This window comes from Sebastes umbrosus, chromosome 1 (assembly GCF_015220745.1).
Source record: "Sebastes umbrosus isolate fSebUmb1 chromosome 1, fSebUmb1.pri, whole genome shotgun sequence".
NCBI classification, from domain to species: Eukaryota; Metazoa; Chordata; class Actinopteri; order Perciformes; family Sebastidae; genus Sebastes; species Sebastes umbrosus.
The window spans coordinates 23,309,109-23,332,054 of record NC_051269.1 but is presented as its reverse complement, the minus strand read 5'-3'; the positions used below and the strand labels follow the sequence as shown (position 1 = coordinate 23,332,054).

Genomic DNA, 22,946 nt, shown 5'->3' with positions numbered 1-22,946 from the left:
AGATTAGAGCCCCTATCCTGTTCAGTTGGGTTTATTCTCTCCTTTTTGCAGTATTTGGTGGATAGAGGGCTGTCTCATGCCTCTGTTAAAGGGTATGCAGCAGCCATTTCTTCCTGCTACGAGGGTTTTGGCGATAGACCGGTCTTTAGCCACCCTCTCATGAAGTGGTTTCTGTAGGGGGTCAGGAGACAACGCCTGGTGATGTGTGCCTCCTCCACGCAGTGGGAACTGCCATTGGTGCTTGAGACCTTGGTGAAGGGTTCCTTTGAGTCTCTGGAGTTTTGATATTTGAAGGTGAGGTCGTTGTATCGACTGTCTGTGTGTGTCTCATGCAGCTGAGTTGTAATGGGTAAGGTGAATCAGGTTCTCATTATTAATCACAGTCATTTATATCCATCACATCACTTTCTGATCCATCAAAACCAAGTAATTTTCCATGTTACCCCTTACATATATTATTCCTGACTGTACATGCTGCCCCTTTCCCTCGATGTACCATGGTCCCCCATTCCCAGAATATTCCCAGGATTTTACTAAATTATATTTTATCTCCTCCACTACATTCAACTAATATTCAAACTTCTTTTGAACATTAACATGTTGCATCAGCCTGATGCTCACTATCAGTTTCGGCTTCCAGTAATAGATCAGAACTTTGGAATGAAACACACCCATGTGTTACATGTGAATCAACAACATTTAGCAGAGGAGATGTGACAACGCTCCACCCCTCACCAGACTCACCTGATAAACCAGACAAATCAGGAAACAGTTTGTTATTCTTCCTCATTAAAGAGAGTCACACAGACTGAAAACCAGACGATCAGATTCACCTTCAGAACAAACTAACAACTTCATCTGAGTGAGTTCATCTAAAGGACAGAAAAGTGGAAAACTACAACACTGCTGCTTCAACCTGCTGACGCTCCACACACTGAAGGTGAGTTTGACTTCTCAACATGAAAGTAAATGTCAGTGAAGCTAGTAGAGGAGGGAGGGGAGCCATGACTGACTGTACTTTCTGTCTGCTGTGTTTTCAGCTTCACTCAGAGACTAAATGGCTTCCAGATCAGAGGAGGATCTCTGCTGTCCGGTCTGTCATGACGTCTTTAGAGATCCTGTTCTTCTGTCATGTAGCCACAGCTTCTGTAAAGACTGTCTGAAGAGATGGTGGAGAGAGAAGCAGACACGCGAATGTCCAGTTTGTAAAACAATATCTTCAAAGTCAAAACCGCCTTTAAACCGGGTGTTAAAGAACCTGTGTGAGACCTTCTTACAGGAGAGAGATCAGAGAGCTTCAGAGGCTCTCTGCAGTCTGCACTCTGAGAAACTCAAACTCTTCTGTCTGGACCATCAGCAGCCAGTGTGTCACATCTGCAGAGATTCAGAAAAACACACCAACCACAGAATCAGACCCATCGATGAAGCTGCACGACGACACAAGAAGGAACTTCAGGAAACTCTGGAGCCCTTAAAGGAGAAGTTAAAGGTTTTTGAACAAGTTAAAGTGAAGTCTGATCAAACAGCAGAACACATGAAGGTCCAGGCCCGACGCACAGAGAGGCAGATTAAGGAGCAGTTTAAGAAGCTTCACCAGTTTCTAGAAGAGGAAGAGGAGGCCAGGATCTCTGCACTGAGGGAGGAAGAGGAGCAGAAGAGTCAGATGATGAAGGAGAAGATGGAGGCTCTGAGCAGAGAGATAGCAGCTCTTTCAGACACAATCAGAGCCACAGAGGAGGAGATGAGAGCTGAAGACGTCTCATTCCTGCACAACTACAAGGCTGCAATGGAAAGAGTCCAGCAGCGCCCCCTGCTGGAGGATCCACAGCTGCTCTCAGGAGCTCTGATAGACGAGGCCAAACACATGGGCAACCTGACCTTCAACATCTGGAACAAGATGAAGGAGATGGTCTCCTTCACTCCTCTGATTCTGGATCCAAACACTGCTCATCCAAAACTCATCCTGTCTGAAGATCTGACCAGTGTGAGACGAGGAGAGAAACAGCAGCTTCCTGATAATCCAGAGAGGTTTGATATCCAGTGGTCTGTCCTGGGCTCTGAGGGCTTTAACTCTGGGACTCACAGCTGGGATGTCGAGGTTGGAGACAGTACATACTGGTTTCTGGGTGTGTTAGCAGAGTCTGTCCAGAGGAAGGGACTGAAACAGTCTGGATTATGGAGAATACGGTTCTATGAAGGTAAATACTCAGCACGGTCACCATCAGCTCCAGTCACTGATCTCAGAGTCCAGAAGAAGCTCCAGAGGATCAGAGTGGATCTGGACTGGAACAGAGGAAAGCTGTCGTTCTCTGATCTTGATACTAACACACACATACACACCTTCACACACACTTTCACTGAGAAGCTGTTTCCATTCATTAGCACTGATGATAAACTGAATATATTACCACTGAAGGTCTGTGTGACAGTGGAACAGAGCAGTTAAAGAGGATGATTATATTCATCATGTTGTTTGTTTCTTAATGGGAAAGTCACTGAATTTAACCTCTTAACCTGCACCTGTCCTCCTGCTGACTCATTATTCCAAAGAGATCTTTATTTTGTTTCACTTAATGTTTTTTTTCATAGTTTTATTTTTGTTGTTGTTTAGTTGTTTTTTTTCAATTGTCAACCTTTTTATATGTAAAATTATTTCATTTAGTTTCTGATCTTAATGCTTGGTTTGTTTAGCCTTTTCTTTCTTAAAGATAATGTTTCATTTTAGATTGTTCATCTTGATTCCTGTTGCATTGCCTGTTTTGAGCGCGTGCCCGTTGCTTGGCCCCCATATGTGCTGCTTGCAGTACATTAAAATCAATATTTAATTGCATGAAATTTTTAGAATATGTACAAAATAGAAATTAAATTATCCAAAATATATGTAGAAGTTTCTATTTGATGTCATGAAGACAAGATGACTGAAAGAAAACGCAGTTTAGTCGGAGGAGTAGTCGTTCTATTTAAGGTGGACATGTCAGTTTTAAGGTGGACTTATCAGTTTAGCTTCAGACTCTATGTAATGTTGGTGATTTAAGACCGGGAAAACAAATATAAAGATCAGAGAATAAGTGAAATGACTACATACGAAGAGATAGACATAAACTTACACTGAAAACAAAAACTAATTTGTCACAAATAAATCCCAACAAAAATAAAATAAAAAAAATTTGAAAGGTTCCAAATCACCAGTAAGTGAAAGTAACATCTCCATTTACAACGGCTGATGGGAATGTAATTAGTTCTGCAAGTGTTTACACCAATGTCTCGGGACAAATTGAAATGTTGACCTGATGATGGAGCTAGATGAAAAGTCAGTTATTATAGTTATTACAATTCCTCCTGAGGGGAACATGAACGTTTCTAGAACATTTCATGTCCATCCATTTAATAGTTTTTTAGATATTTTAGTCTGGACCAAAGTGGTGGACCGACAGAACTGATCAATCATAATGAACTGTGAAGGATGCTTTAGTGGTGAAATGTTAACAAAGTTAAGAGAACAGCTTTTACAAGACGGTCGTGTCTAGAAGCCCCCGAGTCGCGCAAACTCTCACGAGACTCGCTGCCAGATGACCTTTCCTGACCTTAACCATTCAAGGTCAATGCCTAACCCAAGGGGGAGAAAAAAGGAGATGTCACGCGTCATCATCGCGTCATATCATTGGGGTTCAACACATGCAGTAAAATCTGGTCTGCACTCGCCGAAATTGAGCCAACAGCAACAAATTACTACAGCTCCAGTTACACTGTTTGATTTTGTTGATCATGATCTCCTAAAATTTAAGCTTTACCAAATAGGGGTTAATGGAAAATTCTATCAAGCCATTAACTCTTTATATAGGGCACCTGTTGCTTGTGTGAAAGTCAATGACTATCATACAGAATGGTTTCCGACGCCCTCTGGTGTTAAGCAAGGTGATATTTTATCACCAACATTATTTGCTGTTTTTATTAATGATCTGGCAAGAGAGATAAAGCAGCTGGGGAAAGGGGTTTTATGTGGCCGTGTACTTGTAAACATTCTTCTTTATGCTCATGATATTATTTTACTGTTAAGAGAATGAGGAAGATTTACAAGCAATGCTGACATGTGTTGATGGATGGTGTAAAAAGTGGAGACTTTATATCGATGAAAAACCCCCACAAATTATACATTTTGGAAAACCAGGTAGAGAAAGGAGTAGTTTTCAGTTTTGCGTTGGTGAGAAACAACTTGAGTTTACAGATAAATAGAAGTATCTTGGCTTTCTTTAGATGATAGTATGTCTTGTTTACATGGTGCATCAGTTCTAGCAGACTCAGCAAGTAGAGCATTGGGGGGTTTAGGTAAAACTAAAATGATGAGCGATATGGGTTATTCTACATATTCCAAACTGTACCAAACATGTGTTTGTCCTGTCTGTCCTGACTTTGCCAATATTGTGAACTAAATGAGGTTCAAATTAATTTCATTTTATTTTGTCCTTTGTATCATGATTTACGACAAATATTATTTAAAAAAGTTCATGTTCCTGGTTTAGATTTGATAGGTATGGAGACTGGAGTCTTAACTGAATATATTTTTTATAATGTTTTTGCATTTGCTGAATTTCTATCTAAAGTATGGGACAGGAGAAGAAAAGCAACATACAATAGATAAATTCTTCCGACTCTGATGCCTTTTTTTGTCATGATTGGATGTTTGTATGTGTCTTGTGCTTAGGGGGCTGTGATTGTATATCTGTGACTCGTTATTTGTTATGTTTTCATTGTGGGATGTATCCTGGAGCATTATTTGTGGGAGGTTCACGTGTGTGATTATGTCTGGATGATGTTTAATTTTCTGTTTGGATGATGCTGGTGTATTGTGCTGTTAGATGATGGTGGTCTAACATGCTGGGATGTTTGTTTGTTTTGTTGTTTGTTAATGTGTCTGATTAATCCCATGAGGGATGGGTTATGTAAATGATGAGACATGAAAATAAATCATTCATTCATTCATTCATTCATCCACTCATTCATATCTAACACTGCACATGTGTCATACCCCATAGCTCAAGACCGTGTCCCAGCCTCTTTAAATAAGCCTTGGCCTATCCTTAACTATCTTTCAAGAGTTTTACAACTTGGGGGTTACCTGCTAGACACAACCAAAATTTTACAAAGCTACAAACTGGAACTAAAAGATAACTGACACCACAGTATAAAAGTGACGCAAAATCTCGAGACACAGGCTGAGACAGGGAGGCTGAAGACTATCAGATGAAAGCATCTTCTTTATTAATATTCCTTATTTCCAACGACTGACTGGAACTGAATTGGAATATATTGTTTTACTTCATACTGTATAATCCACAAATGATGAGAAGCGATGGCATGACTTTAGGGTAAAATCTAATTTTACAGGTCTGCAAATTTCATGGTAATTAGGTGATAATTAGCAAATAACCTTTGGAATTACTGCCAAATTACCCCAATATTTACCTCAAAATTCATCGAAAATTACTTTATTATAAACATTATTTAATAATTATATTCCACTATTTCCCAATAGCTCGTAACTTATTTAATATATTTCCAGGAAAAGAATACAAAGTTAATTGATATGCTTTATTTCCATGTCTGCTGATAAATAGATAATAATTAGCAAATAACTTCTTTGAAATTTCTTTAAAAAACTCCCTGAATCATTACATTAGCTACCAGGTTACATTTGTGTAATCAATAAGTCACACAATGGTGAGATTTGTGTCTGATCAGAAGTGTCTTCTATTAGTTTTGGTTTTCCACCTCCGATGAAGAGCAGCACACAGCCGCTTCTCAAGCCTAAGGGCCCTATTTTAACCATTATATTCTATTTTAGTATATAATTATTAAATAATGTTTATAATAAAGTAAATTTTATCAAATTATAGGTAAATTTTGGTTTAATTTGGCAGTAATTGAAAAGAAATTTCAAATAGGTTACTTGCTAATTATCACCTAATTACCATGAAATTTGCAGACCTGTAAAATGACGTGTTACCGACTTTAGTTTAACATCTTTAATTTCAGCAGGTAAACTGCAGTCTGGAGGTCTTTTTAAATGTTGTGTAATGAGGAGAAGAACCTGCAGCAGGACTTCTTTTGATGATGTTTTATCGCCATCTGCTGATCAAAGTGTGTTCAACTGAACAGGATTAAAATATCTGTATAATAATTGTTACATGTTCAATTCATATTTATATAATTTGATGAACATTTCACCACAAGTGTTTAACTTCAATCATATTATTATTCTCAATATTATTATTATTAATAAGGTTTTATTTTTTTATCTGGTGCTTAATTTAATTTATTTTGCATATATACTAATCCATATATAAACACATTCCAAATATACTGTAACTACTATGAAACTTTGATTTGGATAATCAGAGAACAGCACTATTGGTTTTGCATTACATTACATTTATGCATACTGATTTAATAGCTTTCTAAATGTGATGTTTTATTATCTGCATATGGGTCTATATGTTTCTACTCATAACTGTTCTTGTCTTCCTTTGATATTCTCGTGCTGCTGTAAAGCTAAATTTCCCTCCTGGGATCAATATAGTTTATTGTCTTTACTTTGTATTGATATTATTTAACATGCATATCAGATTACAGCTGATTTTAGTTCATTAAAGATTCTTCTGAAAACATCCCTTTTTCATAAGTCTGTTTTTTATTTCATATTTTTTTCTGAATGACACTTTTATTCATAATGTCTCTTTTTACAACAGCTGCGTTGTAAATATTGTCGCTGTATTGTTTGTACTTCAAAGAGGAAGTAGGAGTTTCCAGCTTTGCTTTGTTTCCCTCACCTGGTTGGTCACACCTGCTCAAGTCAGATGAACAGAAGCAAAGGACTTTCGCCAGTCACACAGTGTTATATAAGAAACATTTACAAAGGATGAGTTGTGGTTTAGGTTTCAGGAACAGGCCATGGAGCAGTTGGTTGAAAACGTTGTCTCCGGCTGACGTTTTAATGTTCTCAGCTGACTCGTTTTAAAACAAGAACCATGCATGTAAATTTGGTCTTAAATATATAGGTGAAAGTCCCTCCCCTTCCGGCGTCCCCCATGGGACCTTAATTTGGAAAAAAATATGCACGGTAGTCAGTGGTGAGAGAATTGCGCCATGAATCACACATATTATGTTTGTCAATCAAAAAAGATAATTTTGCAAGTCAAGAAAGTCTCAGTTTGCGTAGAATCATTTAGTTTTGGGGGCAGGTGCTCAAGTGAAAAAAAGGGCACCCGTACTTACTTACATATTTGTTTCAATATCCATAAAACCATACATATGTTTAATACTCAATAGATGATACAAGTAAATATAAACATTGGGGCTTAGCCTAGACCTGTGTAGGAGGGTCTGGGGTGTTTTTTCTGCACTCTCGCACCTTATTTACCTGCAAAGTACATGTCTTAATCAATTGAGAAATTGTCGTTTACTTTTCAGATTAACTATGAATTGTGATGTCAAGATATAGTGTACGCTTTGCAATTTCTCCTCTATTGTAACTTGTGTCACTCAGGGCTGACCACCAGAACTCTAATGCAGTTGTCAGGTATTACAACACGCTTTTCATTGAGAACGTGTTTAGAATATGACAATAGAATAAAAATAATTTTGTTTTACTTTTGTAAGGCACTTTTTAGGCAGATGTTTTACTGGTGTCCGGTAGTCACTTTCAGTCCGAAATGGCGGAAGCGTAGCTTTGTTGCTGGGCACTGATATTGCAATGGGACGAACAATTGACTTTCACGTCTTGGCAATATACATTCTTTGGGGCAAATGCTTGAGCACCACCTGGGGTCTATCTGTGCATGGACCTGATGCGTCACCAACACTAGATAGCTAACTTATCTATGTTCCACGCACAAATGTAACGTATGTGACCTGATGTGTTTTATCCAGCGACTCCTCGTCTTTTTATCAGCCGGGAAGCAAAAGAACAAGCAAGACCCATGCTCTGTCATGGCCGTTGGCGTTCAATAACGACGCACAAGGCACCCTTTAGTGTCAGTATGAGACGCAACGGGCTCTCCATTAACTACAATGTAAACCCATCCACGGTAACAGTACACGCTTAGGGAAAGTGCTGAGGTAATGTAGTTTAAAGAGCGAAAGAGACACACAGGGCGGGCAAGTGTTTTTGATTAATTCACAACGTTAAGCACGAGTTTACTGCGACTAAAAAGTGATGTCGAGGGGTCTGACAAAGTGTCAGCATATGACAAGTTGGGATGAGAACATGTTGAACACAGGCATCGTAGCTTCATAGAGAGACGTCATTTAAGCGCCTTTTGGGTGTGTCTTTACGTATTTTCACAGTTTTCAACTTCAACAGTTTTATGACAAACGACTTTCTGCAAAACTATGTTTTAAATTGACAAACATCATATGTGTGATTCATGGCGCAATTCAAACGGGATCAAAAAAGATTTGTCTCTTATGTACAAATTGCTTCCGTAATAAGGTCCCCGGTGGTCCACCGGAAGGTGAGGGACTTCGCCTCTCTACAGGCCTACACTTGATGGCTACTTACATGATATCATATAGATAGTCTAAAGCCATCAGCATGCAAAAAGTCCACATCAGTTATAAAGCTGCTTTCCAAATCAAGTTTTCCACATTTCTTATGGCAATATCCAAAATTTATGTCAGCCATCTTGTCCTTCCAATAAGAAGTCAGAGAGAGGCGACAGGAGCTGGCAGCTCCACTTGTTCTCACTCTGCAGTCCGATCAGATTAGCAGCTGCCAAAACGAGATAACGCAGGTAAATTCCCTGTTCAGGTGGAGAAGGAGGGAAAACCAGGAGCCTGTGTGTGTGAGAGAAGGAGATGTCTGGATTGTGTAATATTTCAACGCGTTCTCATCCCAACTCGTCTCATACTGACATTTTGTCAGACCCCTCGGCGCCAATTTTCGGTCACAGTAAACACGCATTTAATGTTGTGAATTAAAAACACGTGCTTAGGTTCAGGCAACAAAACAACTATAGTTAGGTTTAGGAAAAAAACTACTTGGATGGGATTAAAACTACTACGTTTGTACAGCGAAAATGTGACTGAACGTTGTGAACACGGGACAGAAAGAACAGCTGATTGTAACGTGAAAGTGAAATTAACAAACGGGACATGAACAGCGGTCTCCTAGATGAAAGCTTTGTATATGTTGGACCCATCCACCTCACCTCGCTCCCGCCTGGTGTGTCTCTTCCGCTCTCTAAACTACGTCACCACAGCACTTTCCCTAAGCGTTTAATATTGACGCGGATGGGTTTACATTGTAGTTAATGGAAAGTTGGTGTGTTTCATACCGAAGCTAAAGGGTGCCATGTGCGTCAGTATTGACCACCGACGGCCATGAAAAAGTGTCGGTATTTGACGCCCTGGGAATGAGAACGGGCTCAATATTTCCAGGGGACATGTAAAATCACTGCTCACGTACGAATGAAAAGTCAGGTGTGTGTTTATGCAGCCCGGTTGAATATGAAAAGGCCACGACACAATAATTCGCAAGGCATTTAGCATGCAATAAGGATGCCCTTCTTAGTTTTGGCATGTCATGTGTACTTTCAGCCCAGTCGTACAGCAGTTTGTGAAGTAGTCACGAAATTGAATGAAATCACAAAATCAATTTGTATGTAATCCATGTAATCCTGAAATGGGAAGTAGAGAGCGACGAACGCCGCATACGGAGGAGGTCGGGGTGGATGGGTGTGTCAAAAAACACAGGACTTTCTTCCAGGAGACTGGTATTCGTTTTTCGTGTGAAACCACAAGTCAAAGTTGATTTATCAAAGTTGATTCTGTACTTAAGTTACAGTACCTCTGGAGTTATTTGAACCCAAACCGCGTTCTTTTCCTAAAGCTAAATAAGTAGTTTTTTTTGCCTAAACCTATAACTAAGTCGATCTTTTCCTAAACTAAGTAGTTTGTTGCCTAAGTCTTACCAAGTCAATCTTTTCCTAAACCTCAGTACTTTTATTTTGAAATTGACACATGCGTCACTTGATGCTGGACATTCATAGGAAAACGCACTAAAAATACATTGTTGAAAGTCGTGCTGAGCGTCACGAAAGAAAAGGGAAATTCATGTCTATGTCCATGAATGAAATAGATTAGATTTCGTGACTATTCACAAACTGCCGTGAGACTGAGTTGAATATTTCTCTCCCAAAGATTTGCACTGCATAATTCTCAAAAATACAGAACAAAGTACATCCCTTATCAGTTCAATACGGAACCAGTCTTTTAGTTTCCAATTACGGGATGATTCCTTATTTTACACAACGGTTGGCAACCCTGAGTGACTTCCATGTGAAAGCTGACAGGGAAAAACAAATAATTTAAGAATGGTATAAAAGAAAATACCACTTAACCCTGACAGAGAAAGACCTAAAGGCAAAGTCCAAGTGAAAGTGTGTGGGTTTGGGCCGGAGTGCACACACATATCTTAAATTACATTTCGAAAAGTCCCATGATACCACAGAGATGAGAAACAGAGAAGTGAAACCCAGCTACATCACCCCATGACTATGAGGAAGCCCCAAAGGCCACGAGCCAAAAACCACACAGGCAAAAGTAAATGTTCATATGAGTGTGAAACTGATCAGTCAGATGGGGATTTTACCTACTAAACTTTACATATTTAGAAAACAAAATGTGTGAGAGAGATATGAGACTGAGCACAAGGGAGGCTTACATAAAATGAAAAGAAAGGAGTGAAGGTAGCGAGACATGGGGTGAAATGACCAGTGTGAGTAACAGGAACTGAATCATAAGGGTTGGGATTCATCAGAATAAATGTCTATGACTCAATGAAAGATAAGGGACAGTTTTATCAAGCAGCTGAATCAGTGGCGCTTCTAGACCATTTCAAATGGGGGGGTGGGCCAGGCTTAGGCCACATGCGATTTTACGGGTACCATTACTAAGCACAATAAGGCTATTATATACCTCTGGAGGTAGAGCGGTCGTTCACTATTCGGAAGGTAGGTGTTTCAATCCCAGACCCCTGCAGTCGCAACACAGTCTCACGGCAGTTTGTGAAATAGTCACTAAATGTAATCTATTTGAACACCCTAGGTGGGCATCACGCAGCCACGACGCGACGCTGCCATCAGGCGAGCCTCATGCGGGCAGTGTGCCCACGGCTTAATGAGGAGAAGAACCTGCAGCAGGACTTCTTTTACTGATGTTTTAGCGCCATCTGCTGATCAAAGTGGGTTCAACTGAACAGGATTAAACTATCTCTATAATAAATACAGCAGAAGATTCTTCTGAAAATATCCATTTTCATGACTGTTTTTATTTCACAAATTTTCCAAATGACACTTTTATTCATAATGTCTCTTTTCACAACAGCTGCGTTGTCACCCTCCATCCTCAGCCAATTATAATAAAGGAAAAAAAATAAATACCATCATGAAACAAAAACAGGCTTTTGAAAAGGGCTTTTTCTCCTCTGACGTTTTCAATCATCTTTTCACAGAGCTGATCAGAGAGTTTCTTTGTCTTCATGTTGGAGGTTTTGTCCCGATAACGTTACAGGTGCATTTACACCACAATCACCTTTCACCAACCACAGGTGATCTCCATTTAACTAATGATGTGATTTCTAAAACCACTCGGCTGCACCAGTGATGATTCAGGATTTATGTTTCACAGAGGTGGAAGAAGTACTCTGATGGAAATACCAAAGTGGAATACTTTAAGTCCAGCGTTTAAAATTTCACCCAAGTACAAAAGTATTAGCATCAAAATATACTTAAAGTACCAAAAGTAAAAGCACTATATTATATTATTAGGTTATAATTAATGATTAATTCATGTATTCATCACTTTAATGTTGCAGCTGGTAAAGGTGAAGCTCATTTTCTGTTGGGCTTGTGAATGAAACTTAAACTATATGTTGTTGAAATAGAAAGCTTGTGTTTGAGGCAGAGTTTTATCAGTTTATTGATGAGATGGGTTTTCAGTTTGTATCTTGTATCTTGCATTTGGGCAGTAGCAGGAGAACTGGGGCGGTGATGACCAGCAGTCTTTAGACCCAGACCCATTTTAATGACACATCACTGCCTGTCGATGGCGCTCTGCTCTTATATTCCCAGAACGAACAGCCCCTCCCAATTTGGACCAATCCTCGTTTTTGTTGAAATCTGAATGGCTCAGTCATTTTCATCGTGAACATGATGAACTGTGACTAGTTCCAGCTCACCTTGCCTGGCCGGTCTTGTTTTGATTCAATGCAGTGGTGACGTGCTTATACAAACTGAGGCAGGTACCAGCAAGAAATCCTCAAGTGTCTTGAAGGTCTTCGGTATCATCAGACTCTCTTTATACCACAAAAACTGTATTTGTGTTAAAATTTCAGCCTCAAAGGCCTCTCCATCTCAAAGTCCTGGGCTGAATTTCAATCCCAGTACATCCCTGTATGTAGCTACGCATTAGCTATAGATTTAGGTTAAGGTCTTTGCACACCAAGTCCATCTTTTTTGTATGCATTTTTTAAAAATCCGTCATCCAATAAAAATCGTTACGCACAGAAACCTTGCACACTGAGTCCGATGTGTTTTATTATTCTATTTGTTGCAAAAATTCACAATACGAGACAAAACTGAATTAATTGTGTGGGTGCAACGGATAGCACTATAGTCCCAAATGGGGCTGTTACACGTTACCCTTCGTTTAAGGTCCAAGGGATGGAGGGAGTAACACAATAAATTTGTAAACCCGGGAATGAGAGGACTGGCAACAAGATTGTGTGAACAATAATCATACAATTTATTAACAAAAACACATATGATAAAGAAAATGTACAAACACCAAATGAAAACTATACTTTCAAACAGAAAGCGGGAGGTATTAGTACACAACTAAATAAATATGGCAGTAACCAATATTAAAACACTCCAATTAAAGCTACTGCTTAACAAATGCAGCGACCAACAACCCAGAAGTACTTAACTTAAATCTACTGCTCCACAGAGACAGCGAGCAATCAGGGAGTAAACAATTTAATACTACTTCCCAAAAATATAGCAATAATCTCTCCACAATAAACCACTGCCGACTCCGACACACCCGCCAACCACAACGTCAACCACCACACACAGTATTGAATACTGCCGTTTGGTCCACTAGCAACTTCTGCTCCGTTCTCCAGCTCTCTTATACTCTGCCCTGATTGCTGATCAGCTCCCCATGCTTCCATGGACTGCAGCTGCACTGGGGAGGAGGGCGGCACTTGAGGAGACAGAGTAGAGGGCACAAAAACACAACATAACAATGACATTAGCAAGATGCTATCGTTTAGCTGCCCAGGGAACAATCAACACCGTCTAATCTTTCGTGCATCTTTGTTTCGCAACCATGCCCGATTCCAAGCTGTTCTGCAATCACCTGCCACAATCTATCTTTAAATTCTGCATCTCTGTATTCTTTTATTTCTTTATCGTAAAGGGCTTTATGCTGAGAGACAAAGTTAATGTTGATCATGTCATTTGGGATGATGACGGTTGCACGGAGTGGTCAAACAACTCTCTTTTACCTTTTGACAGATGTGAAAAAATGCAGAAAATCAAACCTGTTCCAGAAACTTCAATGACGGAGTCGGTGTGTAATCGTGATTGACACAACGTGAGGTTGTATTTATTTTTAAACGTGTGATAACATTTTGGACAAAAAATATGGACTTGGCTGTGCAAAGGTCTTTAGTTTGTGTGGTGGTGTTTCAAGATTCTTGTAAAGTAATCTATGGTGACCGTAGGATATGGCTAGCTAGTTTTAGGTAATGCTTGTCATCTAGGCAGTAGGTAGGTATACGCAGGTATACGCAGGAATATGCAGGTAGGCTATATGGCGTATACCTACTTGTTTTTCAGTCGGCATTATGTATCCCCTCTGATGTGCATCTTCGTTATACATTGTTTGAAGGAGCTACAACATTACAACGTGTAACTGGACGCAACCGTCACTAATGCTAATGTAGGTCCTCAGGGATTGAAGCGGTTATTTTTTTTACATTACTGGTCTCGGTTCATGGATCACTGGCCAGTCTGTGTTGATATGCTATTAAAAAGATGTACTCTCATCACACATTTTCCTTTAAGAATTTTTCACATCATCAACATTACAATTTATGGATTATTTCTCTGTTTGGTCCTTGTTACTGATAGAGAGTTCAATCATCCAATCCACCAAACAACTCAAAACAAGAGTCAATACCAACAGGAGAATACACTGTTTACCATTGGCAGAGCATTTTGACAAATTTTTCTTGGGCGCTACCCACATAATCAGCTGTGCTGCTCATCCCACAAATGCATGATCCTTACAAGTTGGACATCATTGTGAAGGTAAATAAACAGGCTTTCCAACGATGTAAAATACAATGACAATTAGCATTGTAAAAACAGAGAAATAATCCACCAAACACAAGTTTCCAAACCTTTTTTTCCGAGTTTATTTACAAAACATTTGCTTCTGTAGGTCATCAGATAAGAGCTAGCTAGCGTTTGTTATTGTTAGCTAATCCTCGACAAAAGCCAATGATAGCTTATAGATCTTAATATCTAACGTAATATTGTGTTTAAAATTTGAAATTAACAATAGAATATGTGTCTAATATCAAAAACTATAAAGCTGAAGTAATGTCTTGGGTTTTGGAACAGCAACGTTATTTCTCAGCAATATTTAGCGAACCATTTTTATTCAACAATATCTTAAGTTACTTTAGGTGCGCTAATATGTTATGTTCTATTCTATTATATTACAGTATATTACATTATATTGGGACATCTCTACAAGTATTAACAAAGGAAAATAAGCCAAAGCCATAAATGACACGTGAGTTTTTCAATTCCTTATGACAAATTAATTATTTTCCACCATGTAAGTAATTCAGTTCATGTAACGTTGCTTAGCGAACGTTGATACACCCTTTTTCAAGCATCTAGCAGCGATTGTAGCCTAGTATCGAGATTTTAAGTTAGTAGAGACAAAACTTTCTTTTTCTACTCCTCGTAGATCATAAATCGGTTGAGAAATGTAAACGTTATAGTGTTTTTTTATCCAGAAAAAGTGCAAACAACTTGACACCCAGATTTGGATGACGTAATACAGTGTTTCCCACAGAATTTTGTGAGACTGTAGTGGGTGGACCTCAGTCCCTCTAGGGAGGTATGGGGGCATGCTCCCCCAGAAGAATTTTTTTTACATTTTAAAGTTAAATGCATCAATCTGGTACACTTTGAGAGCAAAAGGAATGGGCTAGTTAATAGTCATAAACACATCAGTTGTTTATGGGTGATGACACGACAAAAAGTCCCACCCACAAAGGATGGTAAATGAGACAGGGTCTGTGTGTCAAGACCGGTGGGTAGCCGACATCCCCGTAGACCCTTGACGCACTGAGGACAGTCCATCCCGGTTAACAGTCACGCCAGTAGCCCCGTTCCTTCCCGCAGAGAGAGAGGGCGCACAGTGCAACGAGCACTCCACGGCCCCGGGAAGCGCTGAGGTCCGGGCGTGGGAACTAACGGTTGGTGCCGCAAGCCACCGTCACCACGGGCCTTTCCAAGCCGACCTAGAGCTGGTGCACTGGAGGAAATGCGATGCGATAGCCAATGCTTCTGGGATAATGTGGCCGGTAAAGCCCTATCCAAGAAACGCCTGGCTGGATGGCTTTGTGAGTACATCTCCCAAGCCTAGGCGGGAAGAGATCCTCCCATTGTGGTCTGCGCACACTCTACACATAGCGAGGCAGTGTCGGCGACCTTGTTCAGTGGGGTGAGTGTCGAGGACATAGGCCTATGTGTGGACATACTGTATGTATCACTAGCGAGGCGTCCAGGGGACGCACCCTATTTTTTCTCTGATAATGCTACATTGTGAATAACAAATATGTGTTGAAATCGGGAGGAGAGCTAGTTAACGTTAGCTGTTAGCTGCAGGACTGTGCTGCGTACCGGCTGCTAACAGCTAACGTTAACTATCTTTCGTCCTGCCTCTGTCAACACCGGAGGTGCCATTGATTACATTATGATGCGTTCAGGCTCTATTCACTGTTTTTTACTGCGCTTTCAAATTTGTATTGAGAATCGTGAAATTTCACAGGTGTTGGTATCAACTGGTATTTTGACATCGCTATTACCCCTTTCCAACAATATTCCACGTTACCTCCTTCCGTTTTAATCCATGGTCCCCTGTTCCCAGAATATTATATATATAACCAGATTTTACTAAATTAAATTTTACCTCCTCCACTAGAGTCAACCTACTAAACGTCTTTTGAACATAAACATTGCAACAACCTGTCTACATATCCAGCAATGAAACACACTCCTGTGTTACATGTGAAGCAACAGCATTCAGCAGAGGAAGTGTGACAAAGCTCTACCCCTCACCAGATTCACCTAAAACAAATCAGGAAACAGTTTATTATTCATCCTCATTAAAGAGAGTCACACAGACTGAAAACCAGACGATCAGATTCACCTTCAGAACAAACTAACAACTTCATCTGAGTGAGTTCATCTACAGGAGAGAAAAGTGGAAAACTACAACACTGCTGCTTCAACCTGCTGACGCTCCACACACTGAAGGTGAGTTTGACTAAAAACACGACTCAAAGTGAAAGTCAATGTCAGTGAAGCTAGTAGAGGAGGGAGGGGAGCCATGACTGACTGTACTTTCTGTCTGCTGTGTTTTCAGCTTCACTCAGAGACTAAATGGCTTCCAGATCAGAGGAGGATCTCTGCTGTCCGGTCTGTCATGACGTCTTTAGAGATCCTGTTGTCCTGTCATGTAGCCACAGCTTCTGTAAAGACTGTCTGAAGAGCTGGTGGAGAGAGAAACCAACACGTGAGTGTCCAATTTGTAAGAGAAGATCTTCAAAGCCACAACCACCTTTAAACCTGGCCTTAAAGAACCTGTGTGAGTCCTTCTTACAAGAGAGAGATCAGAGAGCTTCAGAGGCTCTCTGCAGTCTGCACTCTGAGAAACTCAAACTCTTCTGTCTGGACCATCAGCAGCCAGTGTGTGTCGTCTGCAGAGATTCAGAAAAACACACCAACCACAGATTCAGACCCATCGATGAAGCTGCACGACAACACAAGAAGGAACTTCAGGAAACTCTGGAGCCCTTAAAGGAGAAGTTAAAGGTTTTTGAACAAGTTAAAGTGAAGTCTGATCAAACAGCAGAACACATGAAGGTCCAGGCCCGACGCACAGAGAGGCAGATTAAGGAGCAGTTTAAGAAGCTTCACCAGTTTCTAGAAGAGGAAGAGGAGGCCAGGATCTCTGCACTGAGGGAGGAAGAGGAGCAGAAGAGTCAGATGATGAAGGAGAAGATGGAGACTCTGAGCAGAGAGATAGCAGCTCTTTCAGACACAATCAGAGCCACAGAGGAGGAGCTGAGAGCTGAAGACGTCTCATTCCTGCACAACTACAAGGCTGCAGTGGAAAGAGTCCAGCAGCGCCCCCTGCTGGAGGATCCACAGCTACTCTCAGGACCTCTGATAGACGAGGCCAAACACCTGGGCAACCTGACCTTCAACATCTGGAACAAGATGAAGGAGATGGTCTCCTTCACTCCTCTGATTCTGGATCCAAACACTGCTGGTCCAAATCTCATCCTGTCTGAAGATCTGACCAGTGTGAGACCAGGAGAGAAACAGCAGCTTCCTGATAATCCAGAGAGGTTTGATATCCAGTGGTCTGTCCTGGGCTCTGAGGGCTTTAACTCTGGGACTCACAGCTGGTATGTCAAGGTTGGAGACAGTACATTCTGGTATCTGGGTGTGTTAGCAGAGTCTGTCCAGAGGAAGGAACTCATACAGACTGGATTATGGAGAATAGGGTTCGATGAAGGTAAATACTCAGCACGGTCACCACCAGCTCCAGTCACTGATCTCAGAGTCAAGAAGAAGCTCCAGAGGATCAGAGTGAATCTGGACTGGAACAGAGGAAAGCTGTCGTTCTCTGATCCTGATACTTACACACACATACACACCTTCAAACACACTTTCACTGAGAAGCTGTTTCCATTCATTGGCTCTGCTGATGAACTGAATATATTACCACTGAAGGTCTGTGTGACAGTGGAACAGAGCAGTTAAAGAGGATGATTATATTCATCATGTTGTTGTTTTCTTAATGGGAAAGTCACTGAATTTAACCTCTTAACCTGCACCTGTCCTCCTGCTGACTCATTATTCCAAAGAGATCTTTATTTTGTTTCACTTAATGTTTTTTTCATAGTTTTCTTTTTGTTGTTGTTTAGTTGTTTTTTTTTTATTGTCAACCTTTTTATATGTAAAATTATTTCATTTAGTTTCTGATCTTCATGTTTGGTTTGTTTAGCCTTTTCTTTTTTATCGATAATGTTTCATTTTAGATTGTTCATCTTGATTCCTGCTGCAGTGCCTGTTCGGAGTCCGTGCCCGTTGCTTGGCCCCCAGATGTGCTGAAAATCCTATCAAGCCGTTAACTCTTTATATAGGGCACCTGTTGCTTGTGTGAAAGTGAATGAATATCATACAGAAATGTTTCCGACGCCCTCTGGTGTTAAGCAAGGTGATATTTTATCACCAACATTATTTGCTGTTTTTATTAATGATCTGGCAAGAGAGATAAAGCAGCTGGGGAAAGGGGTTTTATGTAGCCGTGTACTTGTAAACATTCTTCTTTATGCTCATGATATTATTTTACTGTTAAGAGAATGAGGAAGATTTACAAGCAATGCTGACATGTGTTGATGGATGGTGTAAAAAGTGGAGACTTTATATCAATAAAAAAACAAAACATAAATTGTGCACTTTGGAAAACCAGGTAGAGAAAGGAGTAGATTTCAGTTTTGCGTTGGTGAGAAACAACTTGAGTTAACAGATAAATAGAAGTATCTTGGCTTTTTCTTAGATGATTGTATGTCTTTTTTACGTGGTGCATCAGTTCTAGCAGAGTCAGAGCATTGGGGGGGTTTATAGATAAAACTAAAATGATGAGCGATATGGGTTATTCTACATATTCCAAACTGTATCAAACATGTGTTTGTCCTGTCTGTCCTGACTTTGCCAATATTGTGAACTAAATGAGGTTGAGAACGAAATTCATTTTATCATATTTTGTCCTTTGTATCATGATTTACGACAAATATTATTTAACAAAAGTTCATGTTCCTGTTTTAGATTTGATAGGTACGGAGACTGGAGCCTTAATTGAATATCTTTTTGATAATATTTTTGCATTTGCTGAATTTCTTTCTAAAGCATGGGACAGGAGAAGAAAAGCAACATACAATAGATAAATTCCTCCGACTCTGATGCCTTTTTTTGTCATGATTGGATGTGTGTATGTGTCTTGTGCTTAGGCGGCTGTGATTGTATATCTGTGACTGTTTATTTGTTGTGTTTTCATTGTGGGATGTATCCTGGAGCATTATTTGTGGGAGGTTCACGTGTGCGATTATATCTGGATGATGTTTAATTTTCTGTTTGGATGATGCTGGTGTATTGTGCTGTTAGATGGTGGTGGTCTAACATGCTGTGATGTTTGTTTGTTTTGTTGTTTGTTAATGTGTCTAAATAATCCCATGAGATGGATTATGTAAATGACCAGACATGAAAATAAATTATTCAGTCATTCATTCATTCTGCACATGTGTCATACCCCATAGCTCAAGACCGTGTCCCAGCCTCTTTAAATAAGCCTTGGCCTAACCTTAACTATCTCACAAAAGTTTCGCAACTTGGGGGTTACCTTCTAGACAAAACCAAAATTTTACAAAGCTACAAACTGGAACTAAAAGATAACTGACACCACAGTATAAAAGTGACGCAAAAGCTCGAGGACACAGGCTGAGACAGGGAGGCTGAAGACTATCAGATGAAAGCATCTCCTTTATTAATATTCCTTAATTTCCCTGAATGAATCATATCAAACGACTGCCTGGAACTGAATTTGAACATATTGTTTTTACTTCATACTGTATAATCCACAAATGATGTGAAGCGATGGCATTACTTAGGGTAACACTTCATTTTACAGGTCTGCAAATTTCATGGTAATTAGGTGATAATTAGCAAATAACCGTTGGAGTTACTGCCAAATTACCCCAATATTGACCTCAAAATTCATCGAAAATTACTTTATTATATACATTATTTAATAATATATTTCACTATTTTCCAATAGCTCGTAATTTATTCAATATATTTCCAGGAAAATAATACAAAGTTAATTAATATGCTTTATTTCCATGTCTGCTGGTAAATAGATAATAATTAGCAAATAACTTCTTTGAAATTTCTTTAAAATCTCCCTGAATCATGACATTAGCTACCAGGTTACATTTGTGTAATCAATAAGTCACACAATTGTGAGATTTGTGTCTGATCAGAAGTGTCTTCTATTAGTTTTGGTTTTCCACCTCCGATGAAGAGCAGCACACAGCTGCTTCTCAAGCCTAAGGGCCCTATTTTAACCTTTATATGCTATTGTAGCATATAATTATTAAATAATGTTTATAATAAAGTAATTTTTGATAGATTTTGAGGTACATTTTGGGGTAATTTGGCAGTAATTCCAAAGAAATTTCACATAGATTACTTGCTAATTATCTCCTAATTACCATGAAATTTGCAGACCTGTAAAATGACGTGTTACCGACTTTAGTTTAACATCTTTAATTTCAGCAGGTAAACTGCAGTCTGGAGGTCTTTTTAAATGTTGTGTAATGAGGAGAAGAACCTGCAGCAGGACTTCTTTTGATGATGTTTTATCGCCATCTGCTGATCAAAGTGTGTTCAACTGAACAGGATTAAAATATCTGTATAATAATTGTTACATGTTCAATTCATATTTATATAATTTGATGAACATTTCACCAGAAGTGTTTAACTTCAATCATATTATTATTCTCAATATTATTATTATTAATAAGGTTTTATTTTTTTATCTGGTGCTTAATTTAATTTATTTTGCATATATACTAATCCATATATAAACACATTCCAAATATACTGTAACTACTATGAAACTTTGATTTGGATAATCAGAAAACAGCACTATTGGTTTTGCATTACATTACATTTATGCACACTGGTTTAATAGCTTTCTAAATGTGATGTTTTATTATCTGCATATGGGTCTATATTTTTCTACTCATAACTGTTCTTGTCTTTCTTTGATATTCTTGTGCTGCTGTAAAGCTAAATTTCCCTCCTGGGATCAATATAGTTTATTGTCTTTACTTAGTATTAATATTATTTAACATGTATATCAGATTACAGCTGACTTTTAGTTCATTAAAGATTCTTCTGAAAACATCCCTTTTTCATAAGTCTGTTTTTATTTCATATTTTTTCTGAATGACTCTTTTATTCATAATGTCTCTTTTCACAACAGCTGCGTTGTCACTAGTCACCGCCCACCTCCATCCTCAGACAGTAACAATAAAGGAGAAAAATACCTTCATGAAACAAAAACAGACTTTTGAAAAAGATTATTAAAATAAATAATTCTGTAATTAAAAGAAAATGAGCTCCAATAAAACTTGGAATGATGAAATAACAATGAGTTTAGTTTGAATATTATGTTAAATATTGATGGATTTAACTCCAAAGGAAGTTCAGTGACATTTTCTCCTCTGATGTGAGCTTTTCAATAATCTGTTCACAGAGCTTTTCCCTGTTAAAAGTTTTTTTGTTAAGTTTGTCCTCATCCGATGAGAGGGTCATACTGTAAAGGACAGAGGGTGTCATATCCTGTACAGATTGTAAAGCCCCCTGAGGCAAATTTGTCATTTGTGATATTGGACTATACAAATAAAACTGACTTGACTTTTCAATCATCTTTTCACAGAGCTGATCAGAGAGTTTCTTTGTCTTCATGTTGGAGGTTTTGTAAAAAAGTTACAGGTGCATTTATACCTAAATCACCCTTCACCAACTACAGGTGATCTCCATTTAACTGATGATGTGATTTCTAAAACCACTCGGCTGCACCAGTGATGATTCAGGATTTATGTTTCACAGAGGTGGAGGAAGTACTCTGATCTTTTACTTAGGTAAAAGTAGTAATACCACACTGTAGAAATACTCTGTTACAAGTAAAAGCCTTTATTCAACTTTACTTCAGGAAAAATACAAAAGTATTAGCATCAAAATATACTTAAAGTACCAAAAGTACTCATTATGCAGAATGGCCCATTTCAGAATAATATATAGTATATTACTGGTTTAAAATTATTGGTGCAGCTGATAAAGGTGAAGCTCATTTTTTTTACTTTATTCTATAGTCAATATCAAATATACTCGTCTAGTCTAGAAATGATAGACATGTTTATTTGATTTCTAAAGTGTTTTATATAAAAACCAAGCAGCTCATAAACAGAGTTAAAAACGAGAAGATGTTTGGGCCAACAAAAAAAATAAGAAGTTCGGAGTGTTATTTTTCTCCATAGGCTTAGGTTGCCACTTCCTAAAGATGCTGATATAAAACCACGGTTCTAACTCACACAGGCCGGCCTCTACTGGACTCTATGGGTAATCCTCCAATCACCAGCATGAATTCACCCACTGAAAATTTGCATAAGCGTAGCCAGCCAATCAGGAAGCGCCTACCCGAATGTGCGGACCCCACAGTATATAAAGGTAGCACACGTCTGCTATCTTTTTTCTTTTCAGCGAACGGCGATTTGCCCACTGACTGCTCATCTCCACGGATAGAGTTGCTGCTTCAAGAACCTCTTCAGGGCCCGTCATGTCCCGGCCTGATCGCCGGGATGGATCTTTACGACGCCTGCTTCGAGTGCCTCAGCGCAGACCATGCAGAGAGCAAAGTCCAGCAGCCACCAGCCTTCTGAGCGCTGCCCAAAATTCGACACCAGCAGCGGTAGGATCACTTCTGACGCTTCGATGTGACGTTTT

The 22,946-nt window shown here is 39.3% G+C and overlaps 2 protein-coding genes across 2 annotated transcripts; both read left to right on the top strand.

Annotated features, from left to right (window-relative positions):
• The first annotated feature begins 761 nt into the window (after positions 1-761).
• Positions 762-4,980, top strand: LOC119498479 (nuclear factor 7, brain-like). Its single transcript, XM_037787468.1, has 2 exons — positions 762-940; positions 1,041-4,980. Exon 2 carries the CDS (start codon positions 1,058-1,060, stop codon positions 2,444-2,446), a length of 1,389 nt encoding a protein of 462 aa, XP_037643396.1. The 5' UTR covers positions 762-940; positions 1,041-1,057; the 3' UTR covers positions 2,447-4,980.
• An 11,484-nt stretch (positions 4,981-16,464) lies between these two features.
• On the top strand, positions 16,465-18,273 carry LOC119496852 (nuclear factor 7, brain-like). Its single transcript, XM_037784485.1, has 2 exons — positions 16,465-16,622; positions 16,732-18,273. Exon 2 carries the CDS (start codon positions 16,749-16,751, stop codon positions 18,135-18,137), a length of 1,389 nt encoding a protein of 462 aa, XP_037640413.1. The 5' UTR covers positions 16,465-16,622; positions 16,732-16,748; the 3' UTR covers positions 18,138-18,273.
• The last annotated feature ends 4,673 nt before the right edge of the window (positions 18,274-22,946 follow it).

What these genes read in the sequence shown, in the direction of transcription:
- LOC119496852 (XM_037784485.1), top strand. Translation starts at nt 16,749, where the DNA reads ATGGCTTCCAGATCAGAGGAGGATCTCTGCTGTCCGGTCTGTCATGAC.
- LOC119498479 (XM_037787468.1), top strand. Translation starts at nt 1,058, where the DNA reads ATGGCTTCCAGATCAGAGGAGGATCTCTGCTGTCCGGTCTGTCATGAC.